Source organism: Phoxinus phoxinus (assembly GCF_949152265.1).
Source record: "Phoxinus phoxinus genome assembly, chromosome: 19".
Classification (NCBI taxonomy): Eukaryota; Metazoa; Chordata; class Actinopteri; order Cypriniformes; family Leuciscidae; genus Phoxinus; species Phoxinus phoxinus.
Window position 1 is genome coordinate 19550793 of NC_136894.1, and position 21453 is coordinate 19572245.

General features: G+C 43.3%; 1 protein-coding gene across 5 annotated transcripts in view; it reads right to left on the reverse strand.

Moving 5' to 3' along the window:
- The window catches only part of LOC306986600 (oxysterol-binding protein-related protein 3-like), a 122649-nt gene that overhangs the window by 33963 nt on the left and 67233 nt on the right, over positions 1-21453 (reverse strand). For all 5 annotated transcript variants that reach the window (XM_079589998.1, XM_079590000.1, XM_079589999.1 and 2 more), the window contains 2 exons: positions 6570-6648; positions 6143-6287 (listed from right to left, as the gene is read on the reverse strand). In XM_079589998.1, coding sequence (XP_079446124.1) covers positions 6143-6287; positions 6570-6648 — 224 coding nt within the window. The remainder of the gene's footprint in view (positions 1-6142; positions 6288-6569; positions 6649-21453) is intronic.

The window sequence follows — 21453 nt, forward strand, 5'->3', positions numbered from 1 at the left end:
ACATCGACTAATAGACTTTAATTTATTTAGTGCTAATACAATTATTAAGCCTATTTGGAGAGAGAGATGTTTATAAATGTAACAATATGTCAGTCATCGTGTGATAATGAAAATATGACTAGGCCTAGACTACTTGTTCTGAGCAGGTGTTGTCAGTGAACAGGCTGTAAAACTGTTGGCTAAGTTACAGTAACTCATGAAAAACTGATGGTAATTATCTGGGAAACATTCTCTAACAGCAGTCAAGTTGTCATTGTTTTGTGTCAAACAAGTTGTGAATTTGTTGTAACATTAAAACGGGAGATCATGATGAGATCCAGTGTTCTCTTTCAAGCATATGTTTCGGTGTCTCACTATGGGATACGCCCCTTCTGCGTATTCCTCAGAAGCCCTATTACATTACGCCAGCCCCAATTGGCTGGCAGACGTGACGTAGTGTCTGGGAGGGGCTACCCCACTCCTCGGTATAAGAGGAGCAGCACAACGTCATACGACATTCAAAAACCTCTTCTCGCTTCACACCAGAAGCCTAGAAGCCTACAAACTTTAACAAACTTCTGGACGAATTACTGGCCACCACGCAGTTTTTCGCCTGGCTCCTTTAATTAGCATTCCAGCCGATTGTAAGGACTGTTCGTCACCAAGATGGCTGCAGCAATGCAGACTACCCCGGCTAGGGAGGGAGATTCTGTGTGAGATTCTGTGTTCATGCGGGAACAAAATTTCATGCAAAGACACACACCAGGTCTGCTCTGCATGTCTCGGGCTGAAACATGCTCAATTGGCGATCGAAAATCCCGGCGCATGTGAACACTGCGCACGCTTCACCACGAAGAGCCTTCGTCGCAGGCTAGCATGCCAAGCTAGCCTGTCGGGCCAGGATCCCCTTATGACACCTAGCCCCTCGCCAGCTGCCACTCCACAGGTATCCATTCCTGTAGAGTTGCCCACCATGGCAGCTCTATCCTGGAGCGCGCAGCTCGACGTGTGCATGCCTCTGCCCAGTCTGCTCAGCACAGACGAGGAAGAGGACGCACTCGATCTCGAGGAAGAGGGACAATCGGATTTTCTTCTCTCTAATGAGGAGGAAGACTTCGAGGACTCCCCTTTCCTCCCCCCCGCGCACCCGGCACAACTCCTCGCTGCGGCGGGATCCACGGAAGAGGCGGGCGGGGCACCATCCTCCCCGCTTCTCAGTGTTGACCTGCAAGTTGTGTGCAAACGCGCTGCAGGGAAACTGAACATTCCATGGCCGACCGTGGTAGCAGAGACTGCGAAGTCTCGCTATGAGGGCAAGAGGCTGCCGAGTGCAAAACGGACAGCACGACAGCTCCTTCCTGTTTTCCCAGAGCTCCTGGAGGAGGTCGCGGTTACATGGAAGGACAAGCCGTTTACCAGCAAAATGCCCGTGCAGGGTGGCTCCGTTCTCGACGTAGAGGGGATGGGAGTGATGCCGCCATGGAGCCATTAGTTGCCGCGCACTTGCAACCGAGACACACGGCGGCCGCAAATCCGACGTTGCCATCAAAAGCTGACCGTTTCCAGTCGAGCATGACGGAACACGCTTATAAAGCGGTTGCGCTCTCTGTCAGGGCTATGAACGCGATCTCTCTGCTGACCACATACCAAGCGGAGCTGCAGGACGAAGTGTCCACCATGCCAGGTCAGGCACACTGGGAAGAGATCTGTGTCGTCACGGATCTCTCTCTGCGTCTTCAGAGATGCGCGGTTCAAGCCGCTGGGAAAGCCATGGCCACAATAGTGATCCAAGAGAGAGGACGGTGGCTTAATCTGGCGAATCTCTCCGACAGGGAAAAAGAAGCCATCCTGGACGCACCGGTCTTCGCGGAGGGGATTTTTGGCTCAGCTCTAACGCTGATGCGAGGAGAAAAAGAGGGATGATGAGGTGTTGCAACTCTGTATGCCGAGAAAGACGCAGACTGCACCACCTCCGCCACCCCGACAGACCTTCGCACAAGCGGCGGCTCGCCCACCCCCCACCTTTCGCATTCCGAAACGGCAGAGACCTTACGTGAATGCAGTGGGTCAGAGTGGAGAGATCTGGCTGGCCTAAGAAGAATTATCCGCCTGCAGCAGCTCAGACGGCCCAGCCAGCTTCTCAACCTCTTCCTAATCCCCATCTTCAGGGAGCGAGGAGGAAGAAGAAGACTGTTTGACAGGGTAATCCCCGGGGAAGGGACTCAACAGCCCCCCAGTTCACTAGCTTCTGACCCTCGGTCGTCCAGCGTTCAACAAGCCAAGAGTTCCACTGTTCACAGATGTTCTGTGGGGAAAGCAGCGCCCGGTTGGGCAAGAGTAAGAGTATTTATAAAATGTACAGAAGCGGCCTTGACCCCGCTCAGGGAAAAAGGCATTCGTCTCGCTACTTACATAGACGACTGGTTAGTGACAGCTCAGTCAGAGCGAGAAGTGAGAGATCACACGATCATGCTTCTGGAACACATACAGAAACTGGGCTTAAAACAAAACACCGAAAAGAGTCTTTTGATTCCCGCACAGTCTATAACACATCTGGGGTTGTCACTGGACTCGGTGACATTCAAAGCACGACTGTCAGAAGACAGGGTGGGGAAATTCACCAGATGCCTGGCCGAATTTCAGAACGGAAGAATTGTCTCTTTCCGCACATGCCTCAGGTTATTGGGACTGATGGCCTCAGCCCTAATAGTTATTCCCCTGGGCAGACTGTTTATGAGAGAATTTCAACGCTGGGTAGCGTCTCTGAGGCTGGACCCATTAAGGCACTCCCGGAGGAGAGTGAGAGTGACGTCAGAAACAGTCTTGGCACTACGAGAATGGAGGCACCAAACCTTTCTGGTTCAAGGGGTACCCATGGGCGTGGTTCAAGCCAGAAAAGTCATAACGACGGACGCGTCGTTGTCCGGTTGGGGGAGGGCGTTCACGAGGGCAGGATAGTGAATGGAAGATGGGGTCAGCATCTGACCAATCTTCACATAAACTATCTGGAAATGCTGGCCGTGTTTCTAACGATAAAGCATTTTCTCCCTTTTCTGAAAGGGCATCATGTTCTCGTGAGGACGGACAACACTACAGTCGTGGCATATATAAATCGACAGGGAGGTCTCAGATCACTTCCTTTGCACATGCTAGCGCGCAAACTGATTTTGTGGAGCAATGCCAATCTGTCATCCCTGAGAGCGACGCACGTACAGGGTATCATGAACTGGGGTGCGGATCTGCTGTCCAGGGACAATCCACTTTACGGGGAGTGGAAATTGAACAGGGAAGTGGTCGAACAGATCTGGGAGATATACGGCAGAGAGACAGTGGATCTGTTCGCGTCCCACGACAATGCTCAGTGTCCTCTGTTTTTCTCAATGAAAGATCAGAGCGCGCCTCTTGGGATAGATGCGCTGGCACACGACTGGCCCCGCACTCTACTGTATGCGTTCCCTCCGATAGCTTTGATATCCCCGATACTCTACAGAGTGAGAGAGGAGGGACTGAAGCTGATATTAATAGCTCCGAGGTGGCCAGGGAAATACTGGCTGGCGGAGATCAAACATATGCTGTACGAAGACCCGTGGTCTCTCCCGGTACGCAGAGATCTACTATCACAAGCAGGGGGGGAAATCTTTCACCCCCACCCAGAGCGCCTAGCACTATGGGCTTGGCCAGTGAGTGGTTCAATCTGAATACAACTGGTCTGTCTGACAGTGTTATCAGAACCATACAGAATGCTAGAGCGTCGTCAACTAGGTCTCTCTATGAATGCAAGTGGGGCGTGTTTGAGCGCTGGTGCGCGGCTAAGCACGAGATTCCCTTTCAGTGTTCGGTGGCAGTCGTTCTATCATTTCTCCAGGATTTGATAGAACAAAGAAAGGCGTTTTCAACCATAAAAGTGTATTTGGCCGCTATATCTGCTTGTCACATAGGTTTTGATAATAAAACCGTCGGGCAGCATCCCTTGGTATGCAGGTTCATGAAGGGCGCGCGTTGCGCTTTGCCAGTTTCAAAACAGCTTTCCCCTTCATGGGATTTAGCACTGGTACTCGATGCTCTCTCAATGTCTCCGTTTGAGCCACTGGACAAGATTGATCTAAAAATATTGTCGTTTAAAACGGCGCTGCTGTTAGCATTGGCCTCGGCGAAGCGCGTAAGTGAGATTCACGCACTTTCTGTGCATTCAGCATGTACACAGTTCATGCCAGGGGATGCAGGGGTAGTTCTGAAGCCTAATCCTGCATTTATGCCCAAGCTAGTTAATTCTATCACTCCCCTTGAGTTGAGAGCTTTCTATCCACCATCTTTTGCTTCATCAAAACAGCAAAAGCTAAATGAGCTGTGCCCAGTACGTGCTTTACGCATTTACATGGAGAGAACCAGAGGGTTCAGGGCAAGTGATCAGCTGTTCGTATCTTGGATGAAGCCACGTACGGGAAAGCCGATTACGAAGCAGCGGTTGTCGCACTGGATAGTGGAGGCGATTTCATTGGCATATTCCAGTAAGGGCCATGCGCCCCCAGCTGGTTTACGGCACACTCAACAAGGGGAATGTCAACTTCGTGGGCTCTCTTTAAAGGAGTCACAATACAGGATATTTGCGATGCGGCGAGTTGGTCTTCGCCGCATACATTTGCTAGGTTTTATAAACTGGACGTTACAGCTCAAGCTTTAGCACATGCAGTATTGAGCGTTGGAACTGAGTCATGACTCATGACTCGTCTAGCCCCGGAGGCGGTGCTGTGGTTGGCAGGAGACTTCGAGACAGGCTATCTGGCAATACGGGAGTTAGGATATCCCATAGTGAGACACCGAAACGTATGCTTGACAGAGAACAATAGGTTACTTGCGTAACCCCGGTTCTCTGATAGCATTAAGTGAGGTGTCTCACCAGATCACCCTCCTTGCTGTGTGAAGCGAGGAAGAGGTGTGCTTGTTTTGAATGTCGTATGACGTTGTGCTGCTCCTCTTATACCGAGGAGTGGGGTAGCCCCTCCCAGACACTACGTCACGTCTGCCAGCCAATTGGGGCTGGCGTAATGTAATAGGGCTTCTGAGGAATACGCGGAAGGGGCATATCCCATAGTGAGACACCTCACTTAATGCTATCAGAGAACCGGGGTTACGCAAGTAACCTATTGTTTTCCTCTGTGGTTGAACGAAACTTTCGGAAGATCACGTGAACAATTCCAGGATATGCTTTTTTCCCCATTGGTTGTTACGTTAAATATTATACAGATACAATAGTGCTATTTTCTGATTGGCTATTGTGTAGCCCCTTTCTTTTTTTTGATTGGCAGGCTCAACTAAGAACTCCAGGGGAGACGCGGCGACACGCTTGTTTCCTGCCGGATCCATAGTGACAGCGGCGCGGCGAGAGAAATTTTGGGCGCTGCGGCATATCAAATATATTATAAATAGTTTTTCCGCGTGAGAAATACAATGTGTGGCGGGAGTGCGTGACAAAAGACTGAAATGAGTGACTGTCACGCTCAATGCGTGACACTTGAGAGCCCTGCAGTATCGTTATGCGTTACAGATATTCAAATAATCACAAATACTGAGATAAAAGTTCAGATATAAATACTGATGTCTATGGTAGAGATCAAAATAGGGCAAATTACCTTTTGAAAGTAACTTGGCGCTTCAAACAAAGATTATATTAATTACATTGTTAAACCACTAGGTGACAACAAGTCACTGTTAAAAATGTATTTGTCATTGAATCATTCATTCAAGAGATTAATTCAAAAACTATTAATCCAGAAGTCAATGAAACAAGTGAAGTACTTATTCATTCAAACCGATTAAGAAATATTATTTTTAAATAAACATGTAGCAATGAATATTTAATCAGAAGCATTAAAAATTACATATTATTTTTGTTTAGTCCGTTAAGAATAGTGGGAGAATTGTGATATCTATGTGAAACAACAACAAAAAGGTAGGATGTAACTGATCACAGAAAAAAATAGGGGTCATGTCTAACATAACCACCTTAATGCTGGTACCAACAACAATAGAAATGAAACCTAAAACAATATTAAATATGTTACATAATCCATTGCAATATATCATAATTATTCTAATAAATAATCACAATCCACCAGTGAACTAAATTCCTTGCATCAAATATAAATTTGCCTCCTACACTCACTTTGACAAATGTGATCTTGCAGGTGCACTCGTCACTGTTGAGGTTGCGAATGACAACATCACCGTAGTGCTCGAGCCATCTGTCCTGACTGAATACGTTGTGGATGCAAGTTACCACTTTATTCCACTCATAATGATCACCATAGCTGAAGAGGAAATATCATGATCAGAAAAAAAAAACAGACACAAACTGGCTTGAATACTTTGCCCATTCATGAATGGAATCTAGTACGTCATTATGAATGTAACTTCTGAAATTAATATTCAAAAAGGTACTTTTAACATCTCTCAAAAAATATTAAAGCAAAATAAATGGCTGCTTAATCTCAGCTACACATTTTCAGTAATCTCATGTCCTATTGTTCATTTCTGCATTCATGTCTAGAAGCAGATGTTACCATCAGAGAGCTCAGTTGAACTATACTCACTTTGGTAAAATGACATTGACCATTCCAGTTGAAACTATTTCCACTGACTTCCCCCAGAACTTATACTTCCATCTCTGGTCTGAAAATGTAAAATGAAAGAATGGATAAAAAATTGCATGAATTAATAAATCAGAATTCTATTTGAGGTGTGCAATTTAATTTAGAAGTAAACCATTTAAAAGTGAGAATTCACTCTTTTGCAATGTCTCAAAATCCTTCCTCGTCAGATGTTAGAATGACATTGAGCAAATGTCAGGCAGCATCCCTTGGACTAAATATCTGAAATTATTTGAAGTACAAGCATTTTTACATGACTTAGAACATGTAAATATGACCTTTGTTAACGTGCAGATAAAGTCTTAATTGTTAATGATTTAACATCCACATAGATAAAAAATATGCATTGGGATTGGCTTTTTTAGACATTCTGAACTCTATTGGAGTTAAACATGTGTCAGGGCCCACTCCCTTTCGTAATTCTTAAGTGTTACGTACGCCGCGCTACGTAATTGTTTCTTGCATCTGTTGCTGCATATGCGTGTGTGTCTGTGTACTTTGTTTGTTTCAGGTGTGAAATTCGATTGGAGGCTCCACCTGTCAATCTGCTGACGTAGGATGCTGACATCTGGAATCGCGCCACCAATCGACTGTCGCCGTGCAGTTATGAATGGCTCTAACTTTAATGGTGACAGTCAAGATAGACTCTGGGTTGGGAAAGAGTATGCACACTCTGTGAGGACCAGTCTGAGAGACTGATTGATCTCTGGGGTTCGCTGCTTTTATGATCTGGCAGTTAGATCAGTTCTCTTCGTTTGTTTGTGCTCGAGATACATGCTTGATGTGCACTGCTAAATGTTTGTTGCTCTAATGAAATATTCATCTCTGTTCACCGTCACAGTGTTTAGACTGGCAGAAGAGGTTGTGAGTCAGGTTATATTGTTATATTCAGTTTTTGATTTAAGCACCACTCTCTTGCTCCTTTCTCTCCACCAGATTGTCTGTTGATCTGCTTATTCTTGCTACGTTGTACAAGTTGTAAATATTCATTACTTCATTACTACTTCACTTTATTGCAGTTGAAGAATTAAATCTTTCAACTAAGTTGTTGGTTTGTTGTCCATTCCTTTTCTTTTGCAATCCCTGTCACTGTCTTAACACACACATGCAAAACTTTTGTCATGTCTAATAATATTCCTAGACAAATAACATTTAATTAACGAGGGACGTAACATATTTGGGGGCTTGTCCGGTATCTGAAATTATTTGAAGTCATTTGCTAATCCAACTTTGGAAATTTAAGCGATGTAGAAAAGGCGATTTGTTGCAGATAGCTGAACACTATCGCATTCATGTGGTGAGGCAATCTCTACAGCACATTATTAAGAATTACATTTTGAAACACTGTTGAATTAAAAGTATTTTTATTTCCAGATGCAGATAGTGAGCATGTCAGCTGTGGAAAGGCGTCTGACTAGCATGGGGAGTGTGGAGGAGGCAAAAGGTGAGAATGCTGAGGTGGATGCCGAGCCCAAGGCTGTCTTACCGCCCTTCTACCCACTTTCTCTGCCTTCCGTTGGGGTGATGTGAGACTGAGGGTCCGCCTAACTCGAATCCAGATGGAAGTGCAGGAACGGGCTGAGACGTGCCAAGCCGAAATTAATTGAAATGAACGCCTAGAAGTCTGTAAACTGGAAATTGAAGCTGAGACACAGGTGAAACTGCGGCAGCTCGAGTTGGAGTCAGCGAAGGTTGTCTCGGGCTGAACTGCACAGCCTAATCCTGTTATTTCAGTAAATTCTGGGAGTGATGGTTCGACCACTACATTTGATGTTAGTAAACAGATCGCTTTAGTGCCTCACTTTAGAGAATCCGAAGTGGATGAGTTTTCGCTGCTTTTGAGTGTGGCTGCTGCACTTTGTTGGCCAAAAGAGGTTTGGTGTCTTTTATTACAATGTCGATTAGTTGGAAAAGCACAGGAAGTCTGTTCTGCGCTATCCTTAGAGGAAAGCTTGCAATACGATATAGTAAAGAACGCCGTTCTTCGCACATATTGCATATTCGCACATATTGGTGCCCGAGGCATATTGGCAACGTTTCAGGAACCATAAGGAGGTAGCTCAGATGTTTGTGGAATCTGCTCGTGAGAAGGGAATTATTTTTTATAAACAGTTGTCTTCTAATATCGTGCAAGATTTGAGTTTGTTGAGAGAGCTAATGCTTTTAGAAGATTTTAAGAATTGTCTGTCTGAACGAGTAGTCACGTACCTAAATGAGCAAAAGGTCACGATGTTATCACAAGTTGCAATTCTTGCGGACGAGTATGTGTTAATGCATAAGTGTGTTTGTTTTACCCCAACCAGAGAAAATGCAGAGTTTTTCAACTCAAAATTCGAATACCCGTACTAAAATTAGTTCACCACAGAATAAAGAAACACGAGAATGTTTTTATTGCCACAAGATGGGATACCTTATTTCTGATTGCTTAGTGCTGCGACGTAAGACTCAGCAAGGACAGTTAAAACCTGATACTTTTGTGAATACTGTGTCTAAAGCCGTTTTAGAGAAGGATGCAATTGACTCAGGGTTTAAACCATTCTTGTTGAAGGGTTTAACCTCCGTAAATGGTAAACCCGGAGAGCAGAAATAGGTTCTACCTTTCCTGTGAAAGGTGTTGAATTAATTCTCGGAAACGATTTGGTGGTAGGTAAAGTGTCACCTGTGCTCAAAGTCGTTGATAAACCTGACTATTTTATTCCCGCTGATGACATATCTGACAATTTTCCGGATGTATTTGCTGCTAGCGTAGTTTCGAGTGCTCAAAAGCGCAGAATTGGAGATGACATTGTTTTGGCCGCTTTTATGTCACCCGTGTTCATTGAGGACAATTTTGGGTCAGTTCCAAACGATGCTGAAAATGTTAGACATGACAGACATTCTGTTACGGCAGTGGGCAAGTCTGAATTGTTAGCTGAACCTATTTCTCATGAAGGGATTAAGATTGCACACAGAGAAGATGTGTCGCTAACTAAAGGTTTTTCTGCTGCTGAAAGTCTAAAATCTGATAAAGTTAACGTAGTGAAATACGTGAATCGAAAATGGGTTGTTAAGGAAATGGCATCCTCACAGAGATGGGGAGAACGAGTGGGATGTTGTGTGCCAGATTGTTTTCCCTTCTGTCTATCGAAAGTAAGTGTTGAGTTTGGCATATGATCATGAGTTAGCAGGTAATTTAGGGGTGACAAAAACTTACAACCGGATTCTCAAACATTTCTTATGGCCTGGCTTGAAGAGCGATGTGTCTCAGTATTGCCGCACGTCATGAGTGTCAAGTGATGGGCAAGCCGAATCAAAAGATTCCACCAGCCCCATTAATTCCGATCCCTGTCATTTGCGAACCGTTTGAACATGTAATTTTGGATTGCGTTGGTCCCCTGCCGAAATCAAAGGCAGGAAATAAATTTTTGTTAACTATTATGTGTTCTGCGGCACGTTTTCCGGAGGCTGTTTCCTTGAGTAGAATGACAGCACCTGTCGTTATTAAAGCCTTGTCAAAGTTTTTCTACACATTCGGATTGCCAAAAATCGTGCAGACAAATCAGGGGACGAATTTTCTTTGTTGAAAACTTTGGATATCTCACATCAAATCTTGAGCGTGTATCATCCTGAAAGCCAGGGTGCTATCGAACGATTTCACCAGACGCTGAAGTCAATGTTGAAAAAGTACTGTCAAAGCTCTGGTAAAGAATGGGACGATGGAGTACCATTAGTATTGTTTGCAGTTCGTGAAGTGACTCAAGAATCTCTGGGTTTTAGTCCAGCAGACTTAGTATTTGGTCACACCGTACGAGGTCCGCTGAAGGTGCTGAAAGATGGGATGTTGAATGACAAAGTTATCGGAACAAAATCTGCTGGATTATGTTAGTCAGTTTCGAGAACGACTACATAATGCATGTTCATTTGCACAAAAATCGTTGTCAAAGGCTCAGGAGGGCATGAAGAAATGGTACGATAAGAAAGCTGTTGTGCGTGATATTCAACCTGGATGAAGTTTTGGTACGGTTACCAGTACAAGGTAAGGTTCTGACCGCTCGTTTCTCTGGTCCGTACAAGGTATCAAAGCGATTGAGTGAGACTGATTTTGTAATACACACGCCTGACCGCAAACGGAAGTTTCGAACATGCCAAATTAACATGTTGAAATTATATTGTTCTCGAAAAGCGTCTGAGAAATTTGTTGAAGAAAAAGAAAAGCTTGTTGCTGTTCCTACTGATGTTTAGCTGCAGTTACCTTTGTGCTGTCTGACTCTACTGCAGTGAATGGTGAGGTGTTGCTGCCATCTCCTATTGACTGTTATACTGATGGTGTAACCATTCGTAATGTTTTTTCAATGTGTGGTAGACTTTCGAATTCAGAAATTTTGTAAAATTTTACTGTGAGGGGGAGTTCGTCAAAAATTGCATGCTAAAGGGTGCCGAAATTGTGTGTCCTGAGAAGTGACAAGCTTTTGCCAATATTAGCTTGACGGGAAATACCGTGGCAGACAGGATTTCGGAACTATCGGCAGATTTGGACAGCCAACTGAAACGCAAAGTGGAGTCATTTCTAGCATTTTCTGTTGCAATTGATGAGAGTACTGATATTGCGGATGTCGCTCAACTGGCCATATTCATTCGTGAGTTGACGAGACTTTGACTGTCACAGAGGAGTTTCTTGAGTTAGTGCCTATGACTGACCCCACAACAGCTGAGGACATTTTCCGCTCCGTCGTTGGAGCGCTGGACAGAGTCGGGACGGACTGGTCCCGCGCCGTAAGCCTGGCGGCGTATTGATCGGGAGAAAGGCAGGTGTTGTGACAAATTTCAGAGAGAAAGTACAAGCCGCAAATGGAGGGGGTGATTTTTGGACATTCTATTGCATTTTACATCAGGTCAGGAGGCATTATGCTGCAAGTCGTTAAAAACGGATCACGTCATGGAGGTGGTTGTCCGAACTAATTAATTTCATCCGAGCCACAGGTCTCAATCATCGTCAGTTTGACTGCCTTATCAGTGACTGTAACATTACCCATGGTCTGCCATACCACACTGAAGTAAGATGGTTAAGCAGAGGTGCTGTGCTGAAGTGCTTCTTTGATCTACGTGGGGAAATTGGCCATTTAATGGAGGGAAAAGGTAAACTTGTTAAGGAATTACAGTGCCCACTATGGCTGCAGGACCTTGCATTTATGGTTGATATTACAGAGCACTTAAATAATCTGAACAAAATGTTCAAGGATGCAATTTTTTTTAACAGTATTATGACAGCATACGTGCATTCAAGTTAAAGCTCACGTTATGGGAGACACAGATGGCAAGCGGGGACCCTGCTCATTTTCCCTGTCTAAGAGATGTGTGCGCAGCAAGCGTTAATCCTGACGTGAGACAGTACACAGACAAGATTTTTAGGGTTGCTGAGGGAGTTTGAGAAACGATTTCAGGTCTTTAGCGAACTCGAGACACAATTCGCAGTTTTTCGCTCACCATTCACAGTTAGAGCTTCTGATGTGCCCGTTGACATGCAACTTGAAAGAATTTATTTGCAGTGTGATGTAGAATTGAAGGACACATTTGCCTCTGTGGGCTTGGACACATTTTATCAGTATCTTCTGCCAGGCTATCCTAAATTAACAGCACTGGCTGCAAAAATGTTGTGCATGTTTGGGACTACCTATCTTTCTGAGCAAGTTTTCTCAGTAATGAACATTAATAAAACGAAGCTGCGCTCAAAGCTCACACATAAGCACTTAAATGAGATTCTAAAATTGGCTGCTACTCAGGACATGATGCCTGATATTGATGCACTTGTTGCAGGCTAAACGATGCCAAGTTTCAGAGGCAAATTGATAAAGTAAATTTGTTTACTTAAAAAAAAAAAAACTGTAAAAAAAAAAAAAAAAAACATTACTTGTATAAATTTGCACATTTTCTTTTTTAAACAGCTGCCACTTAACATTTTAAGTGTGTGGAGTCAATGAATGTATTCAGAATTGCTTCCCAGAATTGGAAAATGGATTTTAAATAATTTCTATATTTTGATGTTTGATTTATGTTAACATGGAGGACAGTGTTTTTAAGTTCCACAAAACTGTGACTAAATGTTTAACGACATTGTAAAATAACTGTGATCCGTTTTTTATGCATAATGCACTTAAATAAATGTTAAACTGAGTAATAGTGTTGTTGAAATTGCACATACTACTTAGGTTGTTCATAATATATTTTGTAAAAGGACAATTCATTTAAGATAAAGATTTTTATAATTTACTTCTTTGCACTAATACAAAGAAAAAGGTGGACTTGTTAGTTCCATGTCATTTTGCTATGAGTTAACTGGTCTGTCCCCCTTGAGATCAGATTAAGCTGTATGCGGCTCCCAAACCAAAATGAGTTTGACACCCCTGAGTAGAGTTCTCCTTGTCTTCTTGTTCCAAAATCTGACGGTACATTCCGGTTTTGAACAGATTACAGAGAAGTAAATTATGTGACTGTACCGGATAGCTATCCTCTTCCTAGGATGAAAGACTGCATTGATAACTTGGGTTCTGCTAAGATTGTGACGAAATTAGATTTGCTGAAAGGGTATTGGCAAGTGCCATTGACCTCTCGAGCTGCGGAAATTTCAGCTTTCGTTACTCCGGATAACTTCCTACAGTAACGGGTTATGGCGTTCGGTAGGGGTGTGCATTGGCACTGCCCTCCCAATTCGATTCGATTACGATTCACCAGGTAACGATTCGATTCAATTCGATTCTACGATGCATTGCGATGCATCAAAATTCTACTGCACACAACAAGGCACATTTTTCATCAGTCATGAGGCAATACAAGCAGCCATCTATTGAACAACAGATTTTATTGGCTGCTATGTGTGTATTATCACTCTCCTTTATCTTTGACATAAATGTCATTAAACAAAATAAAATTGAATGGTACAGGGTATTGTATAGGCTATGGCATTTTCAAACCTGAAAAAGAAAACATAAATCACTGCTTTCTAGGTCTGTAATCTCCCAGTCGATTAGTCGATTGTTGGTCGATACGTTCTGGCTTGACCAAAATTCTGATTGGTCGATTTTTTGACGCGTTCATTTAATCAGTTTTGCCGCGTTGATTTAAACAGTTTTGCCGTGTTCATTTCATTCATTTTGCGCGTTCATTTCATCAGTTTTGCCGCGTTCATTTCATCAGTTTTGCCGCGTTCATTTCATCAGTTTTGCTGCGTTCATTTCATCAGTTTTGCTGCGTCCATTTCATCAGTTTTGCCGCGTTCATTTCATTCGTTTTGCGCGTTCATTTTATCAGTTTTGCCGCGTTCATTTCATTCGTTTTGCGCGTTCATTTCATCAGGTGGAAAGCACTGATTGCTAATGGGGGTGATTTCAGAGCACCCCTGTTTCACAGGTAACAGTCTGTCTTCAGAACACCCCCCTTGTTTTCACTTCTTTTGGATTAGCCCAACCCACCGGAGAAGAGAGACAGATTGAAGAAAGTAGCTACTAGAAGGTTTGCTGAATATTATTTATTTAATTGAGAGACTGTTTAATTCATAGTCAGTCCTCTTCTACCATGTCAACAAAGACATCGGCAGTGTGGCAGCATTTTTTTTTTTTTAGAAGACGGGAAAAATTTATTGGAGCCCAATGCGCGCAGTGCCCACTGTTTGTATTAGTTTTGAGCCTATGCTTTATTTTTCAGTTATGCACTTTATTTCGTTTTTGCTCTTGATCTGGTTTGTTTAATAAATATTCTTTTTTTATTCAAATGGACGTGCCTTTTGTGTTTAAGAGTAAAAGCTTTCGTGTCTCAGCCGCGAAGCTGCGCTCCTGTGTTCAGCCTCGTTTTGTTTAGTTTCCCATTAACTTCGTAGAATCCGAAATGTGCACAGGTGTCCGCTTTTTCAAGCTTTGGGTGCGTTTTTAATTACCCGTCTATCGCGGTCATCTCCCTCCGCCTCAGCCGTCTTGATTGTTGTTGTTGTTATGCCCACGGAAGTTATTGAAACTTCACAACTTTATTGTCCAACTCAAGGCCAGAAAATAAACAGTTACATAATCGATTATGGCACTTTGCCGCATCGATGCTGAATCGTGCATATCCCGCATTGCGATGCATCGCCGAATCGATTATTGTTGACACCACTAGCGTTCGGGCTGCGAAACGCCCCGACAACTTTTCAGTGCCTTATAAACATTGTATTGTCAGGAGTTAAAAATTGTAATGCATACCTCGATGATTTAGTGATCTATTCTTTTGATTGGTCTGAGGAATTTGACTGTTCTTCGGACAGTTTTTGAAAGATTGGCTGACGCTTCACTGACAATTAATATGGCTAAGTGCGTATTCGGTAAAGCAACGATCAACTATTTGGGCAAAGAAGTAGGTAAAGGTCAAGTCCACCGTGTTAGTGCCAAAGTATCTGCTATTGCTGACTTTCCTATCCTAACGACAAGACGAGAGTTACGTTGGTTTTTAGGTATGGCTGGTTATTATAGAAGTTTCTGCAGAAATTTCTCCACTGTAGTACATTCTCTGACCAGTTTGTTAAAGGAGAACTCCGGACAATTTTTAAGTTAATCTTAATCGTTTAACTTTGGGAGTACTGTCTATAGAAAAAAAAAACGAACCGGATTGGTGCTTGCAACACGGAGCTGCTACCGCTAATGCCCAGAGCTCCCTCTCAGCTAAAACGGCAGTTATGGGGGCATATTCATAAAGAGTGTTTTTGTGCCTCTAACAGACACAAAATGCAATTAAAATGTCTGTCCAACATGAACAGGGTCCTTACATGACAACACGATGCGTTTAGTAACTTAGCCATTGTTTAAATTCACCTAAATAGTGTTTTAGACGGCTAGCTGTAATGTTAGTCTCGCGCTGAAGTCCCGTGGGAACTCCCGTTGTAGCCGGGAAAAGGTATTGTTGACTGAAGAGTGTGAGGCTAGTTCTTCGTCTGTATACTTGGGTTCGAATAAATAAGGACGACCATCTCTTCCATGTGTTCAAAATCTTCTATATTCTCCATAGTGTTACGTCCAGAGCCGTAAGGTTCTGTTTGTGGGTGTTCAGCTGTGTGGTTTTCTTTCTCTATCCCTGTCTCTCTTCACAGGAGAAATGGTTCCACCTGGTACAGCTAATCAATGGCCTGCTGTGATTGGATGCTGGGAGTATTTAAACTGCAAAAACCATCAGAGCTGTGTTGGTGGTGGCTTGACTGTGTGCAGCAGCAGCAATGAGGTCCCGTCTTCAACCCCAGACCTGAGACTTTGTTGAAGCCAGTAGTGAACAGTGTGTCTCTACCTTATATTGTGTGTACTACTTAGTGAAGTAGTTTTCTCTTTTTAGTCTCTTTCTGTTTCATTCCCTGATTGAGATTTTAAAGGCAGAAGTGAGTGTTACCTTTACTGGTTAATCATGGTTTGACTTAATGCAGCATTTTCTATTGGGTTATTTGAAGCTTGTTATTTAATCATTTATTTATTTATTTTGTGGGGTTAGTAGGGAGGTGGGTGCCATTTATTTTGAATCATACTTTTTTTCTCCTGTTTATGCTAGCAAGGGAGTTAGCTTATTTTGCTGTACTTTTGTTTTCTTTTCTTTTAGTTTAGGTAGTTTGGTTAATGAGGAGTAAGACTGATTATGTTTGTTGTTTTGGCTATACCCCCTCCTGAACTTGATACCTCTCTTTTTCTTTTGCCTAATTTGTAAATAAAACTACTTTCTTGAATGAGAACACTACGTGGTTATTGTGAAACAACTCTGGGTCTGGAGACGGGGTGGCTTCATGCTGTTGCACATTCATTTCACCACCATCCATTTTTACTGTTTCATTCCGCCGCTAGACCTATCAGGAAATCGTAACAGTAAATGGGGGCTCGTCCCTTTGTTGATTTGTAGTATCGCAAACTTGTCTACTTCGTGTGTGACAACTCTTTGAGGTAAGTGTGTTCGTTCTTTTTTTTTGCATTGTTCACATTTGTTTGCCTGGCTGATTCACTTTTGATGAGGGAGGAGTAGTCTGTGTAGAGTATGGAATTTGATCTAGTTTCGTTCACATTATATCCTTCTTGGGAAGCATATAATCGTTGCCGGAAAAAAGATTTAATTGAAATAGCAGATTTCTTTCATATTGATGTTCCAAAAGAAGCGAGTAAACAGGTAATCAAGGAGGCGTTATTTGGAGAGTTAGTTAAAATTGATGTTCTAGTACCAGCAGAAAAGGAGGGTATCGTTGGGGTGGAGTCGGATGCTGTGGTGGAGACTGCAGTTTCTGATTCTAGTCCTAACATGGAGCCCAAAAATCCTTGTTCTGAACCGTTACTAGCCATTAAGTTAAAGGAGATTGAGTTGAAGTTAAAACAGGAAGAACGTGAGGTAGAGCGTATTAAATTGCGTATGATAGAAGTGAAAGGAGATCAGGATATTGAACTGCGTAGGTTAGAGCTGGAAGCTTTAAAGCTGCGTAGGCCTATTCCATTGCCTCAATCCAAATTACCTCCTGCGTCGTTAGTGAAAATGCCAGAAGTGGATTTTGCTCAAAACTCAAGGCATAACTCCTCTGATTCTCCGTTTGATTCTCCTCCTGATTTTGATGTAGGTAAATTCATTCGTTTGGTACCATCGTTCAGAGAAACTGAAGTAGACTCGTATTTTACAGCATTTGAGCGTATAGCTGCAAAGCTGAGATGGCCTAAAGACATGTGGGTGCTACTTTTGCAAAGTAATTTTGTAGGTAAGGCACAAGAGGTCTCCGCTGCATTGCCAATCGAGCAAGCTCTCGATTACGATGTAGTTAAGACGGCGGTTTTGAGAGCATATGAATTAGTGCCTGAGGCGTATCGTCAGAAATTTCGATCGCATGTGAAATCAGCCAGACAGACATATGTTGAATTTGCCAGAGAGAAGAAAACACTATTTGATAAGTGGTGTCTTTCCAGTGGGATCACAACCTTTGAGCAGCTTCAAGAGTTGATCCTGCTGGAAGACTTTAAAACGTGTGCACCAGAAAACGTTGTTGTATATCTTAACGAACAAAAAGTGCAGGTTCTAGCTGACGCTGCTATTGCAGCAGATGAATTTGTGTTAACGCATCGAAATGTATTTTCAGGAAGCCGATCGTACAAAAGCCAGCCTTCCATGGGGGGAAGCTCTGAAGTTTTCCGATCACCTAGTCGTAATACTAACACCGGTCAAGACTTTAGTTCACGACGTAAATTGAGTCCTAAACGTGCAGGTGATGGGCGAGCATGTTTTTTTTGCCTTGACCCCAATCACTTAATTTCGGAATGTAAGGCGTGGAAGCAAAAAAATTCTTCTTCCAAATCCAAAAGTGTGGCGCTTGTGCAATCGGTTCCAAAAGCACATGATGTGAATGCTACCACTTATCAGCCATTTATTTGTACTGGTACTGTCTCTCTTTCATCTGAGTCAGAGGAACGACAGTTGAGGATTCTGAGGGACACTGGGGCTGCACAGTCTTTTATTTTAGAAGAGATGCTCCCTTTTTCTGCTGAATCATATACGGGTACTGATGTGCTAGTTCGTGGTTTTGGAATGGTTTGTGTCAATGTTCCTCTTCATCAAGTGTATTTGAAGTCGGAACTTGTTACTGGTTTAGTGACGCTGGGGGTATGTTCACAGTTGCCGGTAGATGGGGTTGGCTTTATTCTAGGAAATGATCTTGCAGGTGGTAAAGTCTTTCCTCGTCCTATTGTTGTGCATGAACCCGTTGCAACTGAAGTATCTGAGTTTGCGACTCAGGATAGATCTGTGTTCCCTGCCTGTGCTGTAACACGAGCTCAGTCACTGAAATTTCGAGATGTTGCAGATCTCTCAGATACTGTGCTGTTTTCTCAACCTGAGGACATGGAGAGGGTGACAACAGTTGAATCTAAGGTTGAGTTAGAAAATATTGAATCCCCTGTGTTACCGAAAATCACATTGAAGATAGGTAAGGTGGAGTTAGCAGCTGCACAGATTACTGATCCTTCCCTGGCTGCTTGCCGAGATGCTGTAGTAGACGTCACTGAAGTACCTAAAACTAGAATAGCATATTTTTGGGAAGATGGAATTCTGATGCGTAAGTGGAAACCTCTGCATTGTGATGCAAAGTGGCAAGAGGTTCGCCAGATTGTATTACCCACTGATTATCGACACCACGTACTACAGTTAGCTCATGAGAATGTTCTAGCAGGACATTTAGGAGTAACAAAAACATTCCATCGAATCACTAGGTACTATTTTTGGCCAGGTTTGAAGTCCGCAGTTTCTGCATTTGTCCGCTCCTGTCATACATGCCAGTTAGTGGGGAAACCAAACCAGACCATCCCGGTAGCTCCTCTAAAACCAATTCCTGTCCTTCATGAACCATTTGAACGACTGCTCGTAGATTGTGTGGGTCCCTTACCTAAGTCTAAATCTGGGCATCAATATATCTTAACCATTATGTGCACGGCGACTCGCTATCCAGAAGCAATTCCTCTCCGCACAATAAAAGCTAAATCAGTGGTTAAAGAGATAATTCGCTTCTGTTCTCTCTTTGGTTTGCCTAAGGTCATTCAATCTGACCAGGGTTCTAATTTCACATCAAAAGTGTTTGCACAGATGTTGAATGAATTGGGAGTTAAACATCAATTGGCGAGTGCTTACCATCCAGAGTCTCAGGGTGCATTGGAGAGATTTCACCAGACTCTTAAAACTATGCTCCGAAGGTTTTGCACAGAGACTGGTAAAGATTGGGTGGAAGGTCTACCTTTAATGATGTTTGCAATAAGAGAAAGTGTTCAGGAATCACTCGGATTCAGTCCTGCAGAATTGGTGTTTGGCCATACCGTGAGAGGCCCACTAAGGTTACTAAGTGAACAGTTGCTTGCACAGACTTCTGCACCTGTCTCTGTACTGGAGTATGTGACTTCTTTCAGGGAACGTCTTCATCAAGCTTGTCAGTTAGCTCAGACTCATCTGGTGGAGTCTCAAGCAAAGATGAAAACTCGCTTTGACCACAAAAGTGTGAGGCGCGAGTTTCAGCCAGGTGAACCTGTTCTTGCCCTCCTTCCTGTGCCTGGAACAGCCTTGCAAGCCAAGTTTTCTGGTCCTTACCTCATTGAGAAAAAACTTAGTGATACTAATTATGTTGTTGGCCCTCCTGAGCGGCGACGTAAGAGCAGAGTGTGTCATGTAAACATGTTGAAGGCATACATCGCAAGAAATTCAAACTCGGATGTTCCTGTTAAATCTGTTTCTGCAGCAGTTTTGCTACTTACTGAATGTGTGGAGGAGGATGGACTGATAGCAAAAGATGCCCAAACTTTGTGTGCTCACTTGCAGAATTCAGTAATTCTGAGTAATATGCAATCCTATCTCTTCCACTTGACAGAAGAACAGAGTAAAGCAGTTAGTAACTTAATTGTTAACTATTCTGACCTGTTCTCTGACGTTCCTTCCCAGACTACCTTACTGTGTCACGACATCGATGTAGGAGATAGTCAGCCCATTAAACAACATCCATATCGAATAAATCCAAAGAAACGAGTCGTCATGAAATCTGAGGTAACATATTTGTTAGAGCATGGTTTTGCAACTCGCAGTCAAAGTCCATGGAGTTCACCATGCATTCTAGTGCCGAAGCCTGACTCTACATTCAGATTCTGCACTGACTATCGTAAAGTTAATGCTGTGACCAGACCAGACTCTTTTCCTCTTCCAAGAATGGAGGATTGTGTTGACAAAGTTGGTGCTGCTCATTATGTTACTAAATTAGATCTACTAAAAGGGTACTGGCAGGTCCCGCTGACTTCTCGTGCCTCTGAAATATCTGCATTTGTCACACCTGATTCATTTCTACAATACTCGGTCATGGCTTTCGGTATGCGAAATGCACCAGCTACGTTCCAGCGGCTCATGAACAGAGTTTTGTCAGAAGTGACCAATGTTGAGGTATATTTGGATGGAGCATCACTTACTCTGAATTTGGCAAAATGTGAATTTGCCAAAGCAACAGTTACTTATCTTGGTAAATGTGTTGGCCAAGGACAAGTAAGACCTATAGAAGCCAAGATAGCTGCAATTGTTGAGTTTCCCAGGCCCACTAATAAACGTGAGTTGCGCCGTTTTTTGGGAATGAGTGGCTACTATCGAGGTTTTTGCAAGAATTTTGCTGCTATTGTTTCTCCTCTCACTGATCTTTTGAGTGCATCCAGGAAGTTTGTGTGGACTTCAGAGTGCATGGATGCATTCAATGCAGCCAAAGATCTCCTCTGTACTGCACCTGTTCTCTCTGCTCCTAATTTCTCACGGCCTTTCAAACTACAGGTGGATGCCAGTGCTGCAGGAGCCAGAGCAGTCCTGATTCAGGAGGATGGAGCAGGAGTTGACCATCCTGTATCTTTTTTCTCAAAGAAATTCACTAAGTGTCAGAGAAATTACAGTGTAATTGAGAAGGAAGCGCTAGCTTTGTTACTAGCCCTTCAAAATTTTGAAGTTTATCTGGGTGGAAGTGATGGCCCTATTTTGGTTTATACAGACCATAATCCATTGGTGTTCTTAACTCGCATGTCTAACACTAATCAACGTTTAATGCGGTGGTCTTTAATTGTGCAGGAATACCATCTTGATATCCGGCACAAGAAAGGAAGTGATAACATCATTGCGGATGCCCTGTCCAGAACTCATTCTTTAGACAGTTAATCTGTTTTGATGATTAGTGGATTAGTATGTTGACTTATAACCAGAGGGCGGTTATGGTCTTTGGTGGCGAGGGTGTTACGTCCAGAGCTGTAAGGTTCTGTTTGTGGGTGTTCAGCTGTGTGGTTTTCTTTCTCTATCCCGGTCTCTCTTCACAGGAGAAATG